The following is a 19,814-nucleotide window of genomic DNA, read 5'->3' on the forward strand; positions in this document are numbered from 1 at the left end:
ATACATAATATTGATGGAATTTGTCATTGCAAACTTTAGCACACTTTGAGAAAGGCAATGTTTTCAGTCAGCTACAAAAAGAGATAAGAAAGGAACAGAGGTTACTGTCCATAGTTTTGAACATGTTTACCTGAATGATAATCTCACCTACAATTCAATAACAAAATAATACAATTGTGACTACCTGCCAGCCTCTTGTCTTTACTGTTTACAAGTTGTATAAATAAGTTATTTCCACTGAATCCCATTCTATTTTATGGCTCTGTCCTTTGACCCATTGTTACCTTTTTGTTATAAGAGGATAATCTAGCTATCCTTAGATATTGATTTAAGTTTGGAATTCACTCAAATGCCCTGTATAAGAAATATTTCAAAGTGTTTGAAATTCTGAGGATATCTTTATGCTACTTCCACCAAACGAATCCTTCTTCGCAAGCAGAGCGTTCAAGAGATCCTTACGAATGGCTCCTGTAATTAAAAATTTCTTTTTTGAATGAGCACGGAATGCCATCTCCGTTCCCAAACCCAAAAAAAACTCAAAATCCAAAGGAAATACAAAGCATACTTCATACCGTTCTCATATTTTCCGTGCACATTTTTACTGGGCAATGGCGGGCAATTCAATCAAGTAGGCCTGACCTTGGGCGTTTCCTGCTGTCCTCATTGGCCGCGGTGATCACTGGAGGAGGCGCCAGGATCCACGTGCACAGGACCACACGTGCAGGTAAGTCAGTATCTCAAAGGACTCTGCGGTGGGTGGTCAGGACGAATGACTCCTCCTCAAGTAATTACTCGGTGAAAATCGGCCGAACTCGACTCCGATTTCCACCCCCTACTCAAACCCTTGGAGAAAAGCAAATACTAAACAGTGAGTCTCAGGTGATATTGTTTATTTTTTGTGACTGTGTCGTGGCACTACGCGTAGCGGGTGGACACTACAAATTATGGAAGTGACTGTGATTATTGTGATGTTACTTTCCGTAGTTTTGGCGACCAATGCCGGGGATGTAACTGCGAGGAGCAAAAACAGAGGGAAGGGATCGATGTGGTGGTACGTCATTGTTTAAATACTGCTAATTATATACCATACTTTGTGTCAACCTGTCGGGATCTTCAAGAAAAAAACGTACTCTTGAACTTCCATCTTCTCTTTTTATCATCAATCTTTTTTATATCTCAAACCTTCTTGCACAAATAATCATTCTGAATATACAAGAAGAGATAGGAAATAGAATCACTCTGAATGTGAAAAAAATCGGGGATATCAGCAAATATCCATAAAATATTTTACTCAAACACAATAATATCTGACAAGTCGTGCAGAAAAAATCTTCTCAGAAATCCTGTCTATATTTATTATATTTTTGTTCAAACTTTTATTTTCACAACATTCATTTTATTCAGCTTTCATCTGATTTGTTTCAATAATTTACTTCATCACCAAAATTCTAACAGATTTTTTTATTGAATTCAAATTTGGACTTTTTTCTTCAAAAATACTTTTTTTTTTACTAAAAAAAGAATATTGAAGGAACTGATTCAATTCTATAAAAAAAATAGAATACTTCGACTGTAACGTCATATACTTGTTCTGTTTATATCTATCGAAATTTTCTTCAATTAAGAAAGTTGTTCATTCTGAATAAAATTTTTTCAATATCACCATTAAAAATATTGACCAACTCTATCACAGTGAGCTGCGTAAAACTAATGAGAGAAATACATCTAAAACTCATACTCATTATCTATTAAAGTGTTGATATTTTTCCCGTACTTGTTTTTACTGATTGCGTTTATTTACATGAAATAATTGTCACCCAGACACTTATTCAATTTCAACATTACATATGTCTCTTTATATCTGTTAGATGATGTAGTTTTATTTATTCAGGTACTATTATAGGAACTGAAACAACTAGACATTTTCTAATAGGTGTTGTTAACCTATTGACTATTTCCAGTTATCTGTTTGATATGTTTAATTTTTGATACTAATTAAATGTTTGTTGTGTAAGCCCTCGTTTGGAATTTTATATTGACAAATGCGATAACCAAAGAAAAAATTCTGATTTTGGTAAATCTGTCTCACGAAATTTTCTATGTTTGAGAAAATTCGATGTTATTTTCAATCATTTCGTGAAATATCGAATATTTTTGTATGAAAATTTTAATATTCAATTATTAATTGATAAATACTTTTAAAAATACTGTCAAAAAACTTGAAACTTTGTTAACATAAAATGACTTGAAGTAGATTTATCAGCTTGGAATACTGACTGAAAAGTTTCATTTACAAGAGATTGATTCAGAAACAAAGAAACAAAAATTTCCTCCTAAAAACCACCTAATTGAATCATCAAGATTCATATATTGGTTATTTCATGAGGGTTTCCTTATGTTTCAAATTGTTTATAACAAAATTGTCATTGAACTGAAGGATATTTTCATTATTACTGGTCTCGTCCTAATTCATTCAGACTCTTTCACTACTCAGATACGTCTCACTCTTGATGATATCACTACATATTATCAAACATAGTTCCCAGCCGTCGTCTGTTTATATATTCAAATACGATAAACTCCAAATCCACCGAAACGAACGATTAAATCTACCATCGAAACCGCTGCCTTATTTCTTTGAGACATAAAACAATCATCTACTACATTTTTTTCTTTCACAAGTGTACATATTCCTATCCTTTAGGGATAACTTATTGAAGGTATCCACTTGAATGTCTACACCATATGATTTGAATCATTATCTGAATCTGAGGAGTTATCACAAAATGAATGCTATCGTGCGACAAAATGATTTCAAGCGGCCTCACAAACCGATGCGACACGTGAAAAGTAAAATTACACGGTTGGTGTAGATAGGTACTTAGATACCTGTATTAACTATTTTTCGGGTTTGTTGTTGTGAACATATTCAAGTCTGAGACAATTTTATAATTGGTTACTATTATTACGGCAGTCATATATGTTCCGCTACACATCAAAGTCTGGTCAGATCGCTAGTTTGTAATAAAACGCGCATATAAGACTGGATTCACCATCAACACTCTTTTGAATCAATAATTTTGAATACCACACGAGTGACGCTTGAACCAAAAAAATGAATTCTTAAATATCTAATCCACTTTGATCTTCCCGATTCCTAGTTTCACTAAATGAAGAATTGAACTAATGATCTTCCAGTTCGTATTTGCATATTTTATCCTATTAACTCCATTATTTATATTGATGGACTTAAAAGTGCGTAGTACGGATAAAATGATTCCTTCAATGGTTTCAGTCATTCAAACTTCCAAGAACGAATAGTTATCAACCAATTACGTTTTGCAGGTAGTTTGAAACAAGTTGACCGTTGTGAAGTCTGAAATAAAACACCATCATGTCATACTTTTAGTCACGACGGAAATACGTTTTTCATGGAAAAATCATACTACCAAACTGTCAACATTTTTTCCATTCATTTATTTTGGTTTTTAGTAGTCTAGGCTATAAAATATTGTTAAATATCCTCATTGGAGAAAGAACTTATGAATATTCACGACATGGTAATAAGACAGTTGTTTATATGGACTCTGAAAGAAATTTTATTACTTTTCCCAATAGTTAAATGATTTTATTGTTGGTTCTGCATTCCAAATATTTCGGCTCGAAACGAGTTTTTTACTGCAAGTACAGACTCATTGTCGATATTCATTTCCAAAATATGGTGACACTATCAGCAGGTTATTTCGATGAAATTTTTAATGGCATATTACTCAACTCCAATTTGCTTTCCACTGGGAAAATATTTTTATACAGGTTAGTGTTGATCATTTTCAAATGCAAATCCATATCGATGAAGAATAAATGTATGAGACAGATTATAGATTATAATGGAACAAAAAGTCTTGAAGCCTCTCAGTACTATAACGTTTCGTACACAACTGATCTATTAAAGTACCGATTGATGTCACTTGATTTCTGACACGGATCAGATGATACGCAGTGAACACCCATTGTCTCAAAGTATGGATCGATTCTGCATTCACATCAGCGGTTGATTCAATTAGTAGTAATAACTTTTCACACTAAACAACTGTTTGGGTCTTGGCTACTACTTGGAAAAATGTTAGTCATATATCTTGAAGGAACTTTACAGAATAAAACTTTACATTCTCAAAGCAAGTGTTTCCGTCACCAATTTCAGTTTTTCCTGTCCAACATCAGAATGTGTTCGGCTCTCTTGGGCGATTGACTAATCCATCTTTCAGATTGTTATTGAACTGGATCTTTGAAAGTCCAGATGTAAGTTCCAGTCATCAGACTTCATTCTATTGTGACCTGGCACCCACATGGATGTTACTCGATTTCATTTGAGAACAGTTTGACTCTCTGTAGAACTACATCTGTCCTACAAAAATACCATCAAATTATCTGAATGAAAAAAGAGCTTAGTCGTTTTCTACAATCTGTAGTATGTGAATATCATATATGATATGCTAACTCAAGCAAACTCAAAAAACACTAATCAATACAGTTTATTGTATGATTTTCACTATGGAAGGGTTTTACAAAATCCGCGACACGTGTTTCGCTTAACAATAACTTCCTCAAGCAAGCAAGTTTATGCTTGAGGAAGCTATTGTATAGCGAAACACGTGTCGCGGTTTTTGTAAAACCCTTTCATAGTGAAAATCATACAATAAACTGTATTGATTAGTTTTTTAATATAGATTTTCATCAAGTATCGGCCAGTTCTATTCAATCAATTTCAAAAAATGATTTTATAAGTCAAAAAATCACTATATTCGATTTTATATAGTCAAATCAACCTTTTGGTTGCTGATTGATTAGGAAATATAATATCTCAATACTTTTCCAGTCGTATTCTAATGAAATCCTTCACCAAAATTTATTTGGCTTACTCTCAGCAAATATTACTGGGATTTTATTCTATCACCAAACTGTTATTTTTAACACCTCGACACGTGATTCGATCACCAAGTGATCATCTTCAAGAGGAATATTAATCTTCCTCAAGATTAATCTTCCTCTTGAATATATTTTTCGATATCTTTTTCTTGGTATATTGAAGGAAATAAAATAATATTATAAAATTAATTCGAAACAAAAGTAGAAGTGATTTTGTTTTTAGAAAGGCATTTTGAAGATTGCCATTTCTGTTTTTTGTTGGAAATATCAAGAAGTGTGGAATTATTGATTGAGTTAGATTCTAGACGCTTGACGGGGATTCAGTTTATGCTATCAAAGAATCAGCAATAAGCAGTACTTTCAACATAAGAATGATATTAGTAAACTAGAGCGCCCATGTTGGAAAAACTGTATTATTAATAATGATTCAATAATATAAGAATCATATCAATAATATGAGAATATTCTGGATATTCGCGAAATGAAGATCTTCGTTCTCATGTCTAGCCATCCTTTCTCAGGTATTTTTATGACTACAGCACTACAGAAAAATCCTTGAGGCGCTCTTAGTGCGGTGCCTATGCGAAAGTTGCGATACAAGTTGGATTTGAATCGCTGAAGTTTAAATTCATGTGGAAAAAGTTCTCAGGAAATTTATTCGACACACAAGCAGTTCTCCAAATGAATGAGTTCTTAAACAGTGGAGTTCGAGATGTACTGAGTTGAACCTCAAAACGACAAGCAGCTACAGTCCGTCATGTATTTCTGATATGTACCGCTTTTGTTGGAATAAAATGTGTCACTTGAACATTTGAACACTTCCCTTAAAAGTATCTGTAAAAGAGAGACAAGTTTCTAACTTTTTTTCGATGTTTCCACTGCTTCGCAGTCATATGACTTTTAATTTTCCGGAAAATAATACATTCATCTTCTCCCATTTGAACAAACTCAAGTCCACTCAATTTTTCTCAAGTACTCAGTTTGCATAAATCTTTTCTTCATTTTATTTTGGACAAAAATAACTTGCAACCTCTGATGCAGAAAATCAGTGATGAAAATGAACCCTATAAAATACAAATATAACAGAACACTGAGTCAGATGCTACAAATGCAATACGCATATATACAGGCGGCTCAAAAACCAAAAGAGGCTTAGGATGTGGAGTGTAGGTACTCCAGATCACTAAGCCTAAGGATTGAGAGGAGAATTGGAAAAAATACCAGCGTGGTCCAAACAGAACTGGCTGGTATCTCAAACGCTACAAAAGAAATAACCAGGAAAAGAATTTCTGGCAAAAACATAACAATTTGCACTGACAGCAGATAAGCCCTATTAGCCTTGAACAGATAACTTGTTACCTCAGGGCTAGTACTAGAGTGCCACCAAGATTTAGCCAAAGCCTCGGTAGATAATAACATTATACTGAGGTGGATTAAAGGGTACGACAGGAGTGAAGATAATCGCATTGCCGACTCTTTAGCCAAAGAAGCGGCTGGAATAAGAATTTTAGGACCCAGTAGCACCTTCAGCCTGATGACTTCGACAATTGCGTAACTAGTCAACTATCACACCTATGCTCAATCTCTAAAGAGATGGGATGAAATCAAAGAACGCGACCATGGAAAGCTGGCGCCGAAGAAATATCTGGAGATGACCAGGAAAAATCTACGCTTAATAGTAGGATTTCTGACTGGCCACTGTCAACTAAGGAAACACCTCCACAATAGAAAGCTAGTAGACACACCTCAATGCAGGATGTGTGAACAGGAAGATAAAACTATCAGGCATGTCCTATGCGAATGTCCGGAGTTATCGTTAATGAGAAAGTGTGTGTTCGGCGAGTCTCCTCTCACACCTGCCGATATAAACGAGATATCTCCCAGAAACCTGTCCACCTTTCTGGAAAGGATAGGATAGACGATGACCTAGAGGAACAACTCCTTGGGAGGATGTACAATGGATCACATGTGGCCTGAGTGCTTTGGGCCTACACTCCCTACTCTACAGAAATGGCTTGTCTCCGGTGCTTCTCTCTCCCTTTGCTGCATTAGCTGGAGCTGAGAACTCTTCTGTATGATCGTATGTTTGTGTCTTCTGAATGGATGTCGTCTAGTGCAAGTGAGTATAGCTTTGTGAAAGTTCTGAGCCATTCCCTGCTCTGTTGAATCAATTTCGCAGTTCTTTCGTCAAAATAATCCTTCATGAATGTTCTCTGGTAAACTTTTTCAGTACTTGAAACTACTTCCAGTTTTTCACAACATTATCGTTGTCAATTTATGGCTTATTAAGGCCTTGAGTGCAGTAGGGCTGATGTCTCTGAAAATATTGGTCCACTCATTTCGTTGAGGCAACAAAAATTAGGTGAACATTTACCAAATGGTGTAATTAGGCGAATTCGAGTACCCTCCCAGTTCTATTGGTTCTCAATTCCGTTCTGCAGTGAATCTTCATCAATTTAGCCAAATTCGTAAAAAACAATCCTCAACGCATCTCTCTATCAAGGACCAATCAAGTTGTTTCCGAAAATAATCCCCAAATCATCGTTCGCAGCCCAATTATTCGGAAACATCTCGAAATCAATCTTTCGAGACGCGACCCGAGCAAGAGATGATATCTGTGAAGTCTCGAATCGTCGCACGTATCTGGTTGACCAAATTTTCTGAAATATTTCATTAAAAGTTCGGTCACATCGCCACAGACTGACAGGAAAGATTTAGAGGAGTGAGTCCATGCCCATGTAAAGGCTGCCTTGGCGCGTATTCATCAAAAGTTGTCAGCTGCAGTCGCGTTTGATGGACGGGATACTTATCGGAGATCATCGGCATTGAAATTCATTAAATTTTTGGGTATGGACCGTTTTTCTCGCATACCGAGACGAGATTGTTCTCCAAACTGCGACAATGTTATTTGAGCCAACAGTTTTGTTCGTCACAATTGTAACGAACAAAACTGTTATATTTTCATTCATTTGTGTGTTATCACTTTCACTCATTCATTTGATTCAAAATTGTTATCATTCTATGTTTGTCATAATCTGTGTTGATGTTAACTATTTATAATTTTAATGTACTACATCCGATTCAGAAGGGCGCGCCAGCATTATCAACCAATGATCGCTATCCACACCGTGCGATAAGTGACCATTGGGTCCGAAAAACATGTGCCCTAAGCAAGCGCAGTGAGCCATGAATAACAGCTGCTTGCATATGTCTGACTAAGATTTCTGCTCAAGTGCGGCAAGCCGGTATGTTCTTGAGAGTATCAGAGAGAGCATCATTTCACCACGGACTCCAATAATCAAAGTAACCGTCTTAACAGACTGGTCTGGATAGAGTTTGTGGAGTGCGAGGGGAAAATCTCGATATTTTATCCGTTTTTCCTTCTCTTTTCGGACGATATTCGTCTCGCCAGAAGCTGAAAGCTCTACAACAAATATCTCTATCCAGTGATGGTCAAGAAGAACTACATTATTGTTATAATCATTGGTATTGTTCGTCAATATAGTTTCATTCTTTCCCATTGAAAAAAAAATAGTCTGTACTGAAATATCCTTTCTGATCTTCTCCTTCACCATTGATAAATGTATGAACTGTGCGGGAAAATTTAGGAAACAAGAAGAGAAAATGATATTAATGAAACTCTTCAAGAAGTCTCCAAATTCTATTCAATAAAACCAATCAACACGTTACCTATAATGAAAGAATACTGTCAATAAATCTAACTCGGTGAACTTTCTTTCACTATCAGCTGAATCAAGCTCAAATTCTCCCAGTTGCATTTCAAAATTAATATCATTACTTTCATATGCTGATTGTTTTTCATTCTTTCACAGATTTGAGACGTTTTAAAAGAAGCGTCCAACTTCATAAATTGATCATTCTGCAACTCATTGCATATACATTTGAAACTGATTTTTATTCAAAGTATATAGAGAATCGTCTTATCAGTGGATATAACAGATTTTATAATATAACCTCTCGTACAATGATCAGAAGAAGTAAGTTGAAAAGATTGTAATTTGTTGTATTTTTCAATGTGAACCTTCTTTTACTCACATCAGTTCAATATTCCGTTGGAGATTAAAGATAAAACTATCATGACGATACCTATTACTACTTATAAATACCTTTCAGAAGTTGAAAGGTAATCAGTTCTCTCACCCTTTCAGCACCGCACATTATGAAAAGTAAAATGTAAATTTACAGTAATATAATCGTTCCGTCAGTACGGAACATAGTAAAATATCATGTGGATTGTGAATGTATGTAATATCTCAACAATTTTGCGTCAATATATAAATAGCAATTGCTGCAATATCTGAATACTGAATTCTACAGTTTGTCTACAACTCTATATTCATCTCCCTTCAAACTGATCTTTAATTTTACATGATTCTTTAGATATTGGTTTTAGGGTTACATTCAATGACAATGAAGAAAATTTTATTCTTACATAACATATTGTAATTTTATAGGACCTCTTCTCATCTCTTTGTGAAATAACAGTGACCTGAGGGGTTATTCTTCATTTTTATGACTTGTATTGTGATGGTGAGAAATCTTCTTGTAATTGTTTGTGAAACAACGGTGCCTCGGAGGGCATCGTTGTAAAATTACAGCTTTTGTGGAAATATAGCCTGTTCTGTAATTCTGTGAAATTACAGCTTGTTCTGTAATTCTACAAAAACTTTAAATTAGCTGGAAATGTTTGTATCTAATATCGTCTGAATTTTTTTTATTTACAGGGAATCACAAGAAATACATACATAATTGAATCACCTATTATAGTAATAGTGAGTAAATCTGTGTAAACTATTTGAAGTTTTTTGTGATTTCACCATGAATTTTTAAGTGCTCACAATTTTTGAACTTTATAGGTTCACTTTCAGTTCTTATCCATTTCTTTTCTCATCAACTTCACTAAATACTTTCAAGTGAGGACTGGAATCATAACGGTATTCTCAATGTTGAAAATATAGGTGAAGAATTTTGAATTTTTAGTCACTACAATATTATCACCTAATGTGCCGTTGGAAGAAAGTAAAAAAAAATCTGTTGGCATTAAATACTTATAATCTTTTATCCAAAAAACTCAAAATTACCACAATGAGTCTGATATCTGATAATAAAATTTTATACAATCTGGAGCGAATAAAAAATGAAAAATCAATTCCAATGTGAACTCAACAAGACTAAACGAACTAAACAAGACTGAATAAACTTAACGAAGAAAAACAGTTCCATCTCATAAAAAAAATACGAAAATTGATTAAGTTCAGTATGTATTAGTTTAATCGATGTCATAACATCTTACATACTACCACTCAAACAACCTGAGCTGAATAAATCACAATTCTCAACACACGTTAATTACTCTCGAACAGGATGAGTAGCATTTTTTTCAGATATAAATCACATATCACTCGAATTGAATTACTTGAGAAAATAATAATAATTCAGTGAGTTAACATCCAATAATAAACTCGTAGAATGCTTCAATCTGAATGTTATTGGTATATTTTGAGAAATCAAGAAAAAACTCAACGATTACCATTGTAACTATCATGAGAATTATATAAACTTAATTCGCTTGCATTATCCTGATGCATTGAATATGTATATGCAGCGTAATCGGAAAAATATTTCCACGAAGAAAACAATGACAAATCACTGTATTCAATGCAAAATGCAGTTGAAGTATCGTTTTCTATAAAATATAGCTATCCAAACAAATTCCAATTTGACAATCTTCTATCACGCAAGAATGCGGAATGGGTTACTTGCCTATTCGCCTATTGAATTCATTGCGCATAAATGAATATTATAACAGCTTTTAGCATGTATTCCAACAATTAGTACTGCAAACAGACTCATTGTATGTAATCCTGTTGAAATTTCACTTTGTTGTGGAGGCTATTTATTGAAGTGAGAAAATAACGGTTGAAATTACGTTTATGTATGAATGTATGCATACGGAGAATAATAAGCATTCAACAGCGAATGGCTATGTATTGAAAAAGTCAATTTAGATTCAGATTGTTTTGTTTTCTTGTGATCCGGAGTATTTATATACGTTGAACGTGAAAGGAAATCTAAGGTTTGTGGAAATGTGTGAGAAATGTGTCGGAGTGTATTGAAAAATGCGTCACTAGAAAGTGTCACTAGAACCCGAAAATGTTTGTGCTGAAATGTTCAGACAAGAAATTAAGTGTCGAAAACTAATTAGAATTTATTGATACGAAAAGGCAGACACTAATTTTTATTGGAAGCTATATAACTGTGGAGGAACCAGACATCATCAATTTGTTGGCTTCAACTTGGATACCAAAAGTCTGCTCCTTAGAAACTGTTATTGTATACACACCTGGTCTTCTGGAGAACACTACTCGAGACCAATTCGCCAGATTAAAGACTCAAACACCTTGGAACATCGATATTATACAGATAGTTCCATAGTAATTATTCGACTAATCAATCGATATACTCGTATGTCAAAAGTATGCAGTGAAATATAACTGCCCATTGCTTTGGGGTTCAACTTGGTACACCTAGAACTACAGTTTTTGGGAACTCTTCCAGTTGGAGAACGGTATCAATCTGGAATAATTTCAGAAATGTTTTTCCAAACGATTTGAAAACAACGGTAGTCGCTAGTCATACATGCATCATTCTCAAAGGGTTTGAATATTTCATTGTTGCTTGTGGAAATTCATAGAAAAACAACTCATCAAATGGCGGAGCTTCCAAGATGATAAAAAAATGTATATAGAAGCTGATACAAGTAACGAACATGTTCTTGATGAAGATACCAAATTATGTTTGAGTATAGAAGAACTCAAAGTCATATGCGATATTTTGTGGTTGGTGGAATATTACCTTCATAGATTTTATTGGATAATGCTTTTGGATGACTGCAAAAACGAATTGTGAGTGGAAGTACTTTGCAAAGTTTTTATTCAACTTGATATGTCATTGTTGATATCAAACCTTCATGAAAAATTGAAGCTAGTGCTGGAGTGAGAAAGTATTATTTCTCAACATGAAACGTCATTATTTTCATCATCGTGGTGTAACTGTGAGCATGGAAATCGCCCAGTTCTCTTGGACCATGGAACTACTCCTACTATGTGGACTAATACTGTTTAAATTGTTGACATTTTAACCATAGTGCTGTTGTTTAAATAAGAGCCAACGGCATTATGATGAAAATGTCGCCATTTTGAACAAAATAGCAACACTGGAAGAAAGAAGCAAAAATTACTTTAAATAATTTGTGAGATATAAAACTGTTTTCTCATTTCGTATTATTGGGTATCATTTTGCGATTTCATGTATAATTATTTGTGTTTTCATTTACAATCAATCATTTGTGTTTTTGAAGAAAATTATTCAATTTGGAATTTCTTCTTTGCTTTCATATACAAGAGGTATAGGTAATCTTTAGGAGAGATAAAATTACAGAAACACACATGTATTTGATTTCCAGTTGTGACTATTTTGAAGTAAAATTATGTAGTTTATCTTGAGTTTTCAAAGGGCTAACACATAAGAAAAGAATGGTGGTGAATTCATAAGTTCGTACTTCCATTGTCTAGAGTAAGTGTTGAGAGATTTTTGATTTACTGAAAAGTGAATAAAATGAAAATGAATGGACTGTATTGAAAACATTAAAGATTATCGAATGGAAAATTCGTAAGAGTTAGCTGAAATAGAAAAAAAAATTAGAACAAATGTATAAGTAATGAATATAAAAAATCAAAAATTGTACCGATGAGAATTTCTAGGGCAAATAGATCATTATGGCCTGAAATGAAAAATGGATTGACAATGAGTGTCAAATGGCAAATATATACAATCAACATAATTGAAATATGAATAAAAAGGAATAATTAAGATGGAAAATGGAAAAAAGGAACTAAATGTCACTCGAAAACAATTGTGGATACTAACAATCGATACATCGTGAAGTAGCTGGTTTTTATTTTTACCTTTTTTTTTACTTTGCATTATTTGTATTGATTATTTCATTTAATTTTCATTTTATTCCAGTTGCTTGGATCATATTCATTGCTTACCTATTTTTGCTCTACATTTTCTGTTTCAACTGTTTCGAATATTTTTGGTCCGAAAATTTCTGAAATTTTCAATAATTTTAACATTTCACTCATTTGATCTTCCATAAATTTGAAGTACATTAACAACTTTTTTGGACAATGAACGTTAAAACTCATTCAGTGAAACTCATTTCGAAAACTTCCCCACGATAAAGTCAACAAATAGTTTTTTCTAAAAAGAATATTGGTGAAAGATCCGAATAATCTTTTTATTTCTTGAATAAAATGATTCACTTTCTAATAACATTTCCAGACCTGAGCTCTACGGGGTTCATTTAAAATCTATCAATATATACAGCATGCCAACTAATTTTTTAACAACCGTCATACAATAGGAAATTGGGGTGAGTTATCTAGAACACGTTGAATAAATGTGTTTTCAGTCACATCATTTGTCTATGGGGTCTGCTTCATTTTTCAGCTGTCTATACCGTTCAGATATGCTACACAAAAAGGGTTGTTAGAGATTTGGGGATGACAGAAGGTTATATTGCTAGTCTAAATATATGTGATATATCGTCATTTCATTATAATCACTGTCAGTCACAGAAGTTCCTATGTAAGTTAATGTTGTTTAATGGATATCATGAACTTTTCCATTCATTGAAATTTTCAATGTTGCATCAACTCGGGAGATTTTTTCAATTTACAAAAACAATCGTTCAAAGGCAGTGAAACCTCTTAAAATAATTGTCATCCAGTAAAAAATTCCACTCTAAAATGTTTTAAATACGACCCTGAACTTGAAAAAATCAGGTAAATATTCGATTTCGGGGATAATAAATAGGTACATAGAACGAAATTACTTTCAACAATGATAATAATATTATATATATCCATATATAACATGGACCAGGTCTACCCAAATTCACGATGCGATAACGTCAGTTATAGGACACTGTCGTATTTGGGTGAAACCACCATTAATATTGCTCGTTTTCTGAAGAAAAAATGCGTAAACGTAACTTACAGAACGAATAAAAGTCCAAGTAAATTCATTGAGAACAATAAAGACAAAACTTCGTTGTCGGATAGACCAGAAGTATATAAGCTGACTTGTAGCTCTTGCCCGAAACTGTATATTGGTCAAACAGGGAGAACATTTTGCCAAAGAATTGAAGCACATAGAAGAAGTTTTGTAAGTAGAAAGACGAATTTCACATTTGCAAACCATTTTTCAGCATAAAGACATGAGTTCAATGATGATTACGACGTGTTACATCTAGAAGAGAAAAGTTTGAAACTCAATCTTCTAGAATGTTTATAAATCAATAGATTCAAGAATTCGGGTAATTTACTGAATAATCAATTAGAATTGAATAACTACCCGCTACTGAATAGTTTTTCAAATGTGCAAACTGGGACATAAGCTCAGGTAATTTAATTCATCACAGACACAGGTAAAACCCAGGCACTTGAAATTTGAGTACTTTGTAGACAAAATATATGAATACGACAAGTTACTGACTAATTGGACTCACCAGTAGTTTATATCACGCAGTAACTTTTCGGTGTGAACATTTCGGTTTGCCCTTTGACTATACTTCAGCAGATTCTCTATTGATTTATCTTTTTTTTTAGATTTTGGAAGGTTAAAAACCCCAAAAAAATAGTATAAGACTTATTGTTCCATAAGTCACTTCTAGTACTTCTTTGAGCAGGCGTCAGCAAAAACAACTGAATATATAGTATTATTTGTAGTTGTTTTATAATCTTTGAACAGTTGCGGTTAACCATAATCGATCGAGAAAATGAGTGGTCTGAGGTTAATACCAAACTCGTCTTCTGCCGAGAATAATTCAAGTAACCACATAAACTCGAAGAATCGTTGTATTAGTCCACGGTAGTGGCTTATTTTTTGTCGGCCCTGGGTGACATACCTTTGGCGGAGGAATTTTGAGATAAGGGGTTAACGTATGGCCAAGACAGCGACTATAGATAACAAAGAATTGTGATCGCCGTTCTCACGCTCTCGACTACTTATTCCTGGTTCGTCATTTTTGGAATTGTGCTTTTTGCAATTAAGATTTAGATAGTGTTAAACCTCTACATTCCATACCATAAAGGTTTCAATTCCGCTCCTCCCGTTTATTCATAGCTTTTTGTTGTTGAAGACAGGATATCGGGAAAATCTTTTTGGTCATTCCTTCCTATACCTACAGGGTGATCAACGGTATAGTGACATTTCTCCAGAATATGAGAGGTGACTTTGGGCTGGTTTGAAAAAGAATATCATAAAAGAGGTTGAATTTGAAAATGAGCCACACAGGAAACATTAGTTTGATTTCTAACGGAGTGTTGACAACGAGATGCTTGTGACTTTCTTCGCGAGATGGAGCTGTTACTAGTCAACAGAGTTTCCGTCAGATGAATATTTCACTTATGTACCCGCTTCAAGAGTCCCGGGCGCACTGCTATATTTATGGGATCTGTCCTGCACTGATGAGGGGTATTACTCCGAAACCGGTCTTGAGGAGATCACTCGATTGATTTCAACTGGATCAACAAAAATCATATGAAAACATTTCCTTTATGGTACCAGATACAATTCAATGCTCATCGGTGTATCAGCCGGGAAAGTAGTTGTTTACCGGCAGGCATTTGCCATATCCTACCAAGTAGTCATTTGCGAGAGATGGATATTTCGGATCCAATTCGAAAAAATGTGGTTTTTTAGTATGTGTTTATCCCCATCTTCGTCATGTATCTGGAAGTACTTAGATATTGGTAAAATATTGGTAAAAAACTTCTGAATATATATAAAAAGAAGCAGCTAGGTCATACCTTGTATGATCCCAACTATGAATCTGGTGTTCATTCATAACATAAATTATATCAATCATACAACTAATATACGGATCATGCCCAAAATTGTATATAGGAAGAATGTCTAGAAATATCAAAACAAGAATTTGAGAACACAAAAAAAATTTTGAAAGAAACAAAACCATGAATACCATGAATACCACCATTTAGAGGGCAATTACAATTTCGATATGAACTATGACATATTATTTTTATGAAAAAATAAATTAAGAAATGTAAATTATCCACTCTTAAATAACCACTTATCCTTATTAGAATCTACCTTTTTCTACAAATTCATCGAAATTGATAAATTATTGTATTGTAACTACTTTCATTGAAATATACATATTAGTTATTAGTGAATAATTGATCGTCCATTTTCAGGTTTTTTATTATCTTTCACAATCTGAAAGAGCTGAAAGCTGAAAGAGCGAACTTTTCAGTTCACCCCTGTGTAATACAGAAATTAGAAGTTTTTTTCCTCAAAAATAAAGTTTTGTTCACCAGTAACTTGTATTCAATAAAGTTTACTATAAAAAAGATATACAGATGCCTTACGTTTCGTAGGCTAAAACCTGCCTCCGTCTTCAGATTTGAAAAAAAAACATTCGAGAAACATGGAAAGGCAAGAGCTGCTGAGCTTGATATTTCTTAGACCTTTGCCCGTGTGTGGCATGTGGTATGAGGGTTTGCTGGCCAAACTTCGATGATATGGTTTGTCGGATCATTTTTGTCTTTGGCTCTCCAGCTTCCTGAAGCAGGAGGTTGCATATCTTAATGAGGATCTAGAGGTGATTTCTAATTGGGAAAGTGAACAGGTTCAATTTAAGGCCACAAAAACCCAAGCATCGGTTTTATCCAAAAAGATAAATGTCTCCATACCGGATATGATAATGTCAGGATAGATAATTCTCTTTTCTGCTTTGATAGGTTTCTTGGGGGTTAAAATGAATACCACTGAGTCGTGTCAGAATCATGTAGTTGGAATTGCAAAAGCTGCTTCTCAAAAGTTTGGGATACTGTTTCGAACCAGAAAACTGTACACACCTCAGCGACTTTTGATGCTTTATAAAGCTCAGATCAGACCTTCTTTGGGGTATTGTTTTCATGTATGGAGCTCCGCCCCGAAACATACCCTGAAGCTGCAGGATTACATCCAGAAAAGAGCCATCCGCCTGATTGGAGACGCGAACATCACTTGCAATCTTGATAGTCTGGAACATCGAAGAAAGGTTGGGGATTTTTCTTTCTTCTATAGATATTTTCACGTGAAGTATTCAAATGACTTGACATATTTGATCCTACCAGCAGCAGTACATATCAGAAATTCGCGACGGGCTGTGGCTGCTCATCGTTTCGAGGTTCAACTTAGTACACCTCGAACTTCACTGTTTGAAAACTCTTTCATTTGGAGAACTACTTTATGATGAATAAACTTCATGAGAACGTTTTTGCAAATGAATTCAATCTCAACCAATTCGAATCCAATGTGAATCGGTACTTTCGCACAGACACCGCTCTTAGAGCGTCTTCAATTTTTTTCTCAGGTTTTCCTTTGGCGGATCTCCTCTTATTTCCTAATTGAATCCTGTCATTTTTCTGAATAGTCCAAGGTACCAGTTGAACTGATGAAGATACTGTGTAGTGAAAAAACAGGTTCTGAAAAAATTTCATATCGAGAATATTGTTCAATTATTATTACGGACAGTACAGAATATTACTGGAGTTTTTTCCCAACACCAAATCGTTATTTTTAACACCTCGACACGTGTTTCGATCACCAAGTGATCATCTTCAAAGAGGAAGATGATCTAGTAATATTCATTACTACACCAAAGGTTCCAAACAGTGCATCATAAATGGAAAGTACACTTGATATTCGTTTGGAGTGGAATAAAAGTGGTAATAAGGGCTGTAAATTCATAAATATAGGTGAACAAAAGGCTTAATTTTATGAACATGTGAGTTCATATCGTTTGTTCTATTTGATACAAACCAACCAATCACAAATATTTGGGAGCCAATTATAAATGTCAGATGATTCATATATATTTCTGTTTGTTGAAATGTTTCAATACAATAAATCATTTAGGAATTTCTCAGAATCTTCCATCCGATCACCAAAACTAAACAAAACGATTACATGAAGTTCCAATGATTTTCATGTCTGCTATAGATATAAAAAAGTTACTTGACACATTCGTTTTTTTCTTTGTTTGAATGAAGATAAAACTGTTTGAAACTCCCTGGCATGCATGGGTGAGAACTATCTGCAAATAGGAGGTTCCAGTTGTTTGACTTTGACAAACAAATGAAACAAACTCAAATAAGAATTTATCTTAAAAATCAATAAAGATTGTTCAAGCATTACGACACACAGACTTAGTGGTGCGAATGTATTTGAAAGCCACTAGGGATTTGGATTGAAGCATTTCTACTACAAGGTGGAATAAATAAAGACCATTTCCTATCAGATAAAATCCTTTTCATATTGTTGGTTACTATTGAATAATTCGAAGCGAGATCTGAATTTAAAAGTCCGTTTTATCGAAAAATTGATTCTTTTTTAACACACTTTTATTAGCTTCACCTTTATGTATGTATGTTTGTATGTTCGTTTGTAACTCTCTTTGCTTGATCTAATAGCGAGCAGATGGCGCTGTTCCTTGATATATCGACAATAATGCTTTATCTATTCGCTGACAGATGACCTCCTTGATATACTTCGATGATAGATAATCCTCATCCGTTTTCACTTGGTTCTTATTTCTTGTAGGGGCATTGCGAAAGCTGGGGAACCCAACAATATATCGCCTATGTCTCCTGGTGTTCTGTACATGGACAACTCTGTCCATAGCACGCTTCGACGAAAGCAGAAGAGGCTTGCTCGAGAGAATCCTGGACTTCTAGCCGCCATTGCTAAAGGTGCAAATATGGCAATACACGAGTGTCAGTACCAGTTCAAAAACTACAGGTGGAACTGCTCTACCAGAAACTTCTTGAGGGGGAAGAATCTGTTTGGGAAGATTGTTGAAAAAGGTGAGTGCAATTTGTATTCAACAAATATGAAATATATGTAAAGTATAGTAGTTGAATACGTAATCTTGTCAAACAAAGTAGGTAATTACAGATTTCAGTGTACAATATACTATGTGGCGATAAACACATTGGTGAGCTCATCAGTGATGATGAAGATATGGTCAATGATCACATAGGAAGTAATCTTTCAAAAGGAAAAATCGTTTACGGAAAATCAGTTGAATAATATAAGAAAATTTCACATACATTCATTCTTAGTCATTCCAGAAATAATTATATCTAACTGACACCACCATATGTGACATATTCCTTGCCTTCAACAGATTGCCAAATATTTGTAGAAGATTTCATTTGATTTGTTTTATTTGTAATTTCATTATGATTTTCAACGAAAATTCTTTAGGGAATCTTTGAAATTCCAATGAAACTTCGTCTACGAACTCAATACAAGTATATGGAGGGTAGAGGTTAGAAGATCCGTTTATTATTCAAATATTGATGTGCCTTTTCCCCTCAAGGATATGATACATATCGCGACTATTTTCATTAACGGGGGAGTGGAGAGTCCATTTTGTACACATTTGTTCGTTAATGTTTTATGTAAATGTCTGCCGTCCGAAGTACGTGCATTACAATCCTATATAAATATTTTGTTTGCTGTGATACAATCAATATCGTACACGAGCTTTCGAATAGTTTCAGGGATTTAAGGTGTAACTTCAAATGAGACACCCTGAAATCCACAGGAAGGATAATGAAAGATTGGCAAATTGCTCAAGATAGCAAACCTATAATCCAATCACCAAGCTAGAAAGCAAATTATCAATGTGACTCTTGAAACAATGTTTGGATGTTATCCAAGTTTGTCCAATGTGTGAGTTGAGTAACACCATTCATACTTACAGATAAACAGAAATAACCTAAACT

The 19,814-nt window shown here is 34.3% G+C and overlaps 1 protein-coding gene across 1 annotated transcript in view; it reads left to right on the forward strand.

Moving 5' to 3' along the window:
- Nucleotides 1-753: 753 nt before the first annotated feature.
- Nucleotides 754-19,814, forward strand: part of wg (Wnt family member 1 wingless) — a 60,746-nt gene continuing 41,685 nt past the window's right edge. The window contains exons 1-2 of the mRNA XM_023166871.2: nt 754-1,051; nt 18,625-18,887. Of these exons, the coding sequence (XP_023022639.2) occupies nt 945-1,051; nt 18,625-18,887 (370 nt within the window). The 5' untranslated portion in view covers nt 754-944. The remainder of the gene's footprint in view (nt 1,052-18,624; nt 18,888-19,814) is intronic.

The sequence above is a fragment of the Leptinotarsa decemlineata genome, unplaced genomic scaffold, assembly GCF_025532065.1.
Source record: "Leptinotarsa decemlineata unplaced genomic scaffold, Ldec_3_MD MMD2_P_RNA_scaffold_5, whole genome shotgun sequence".
NCBI lineage: Eukaryota > Metazoa > Arthropoda > Insecta > Coleoptera > Chrysomelidae > Leptinotarsa > Leptinotarsa decemlineata.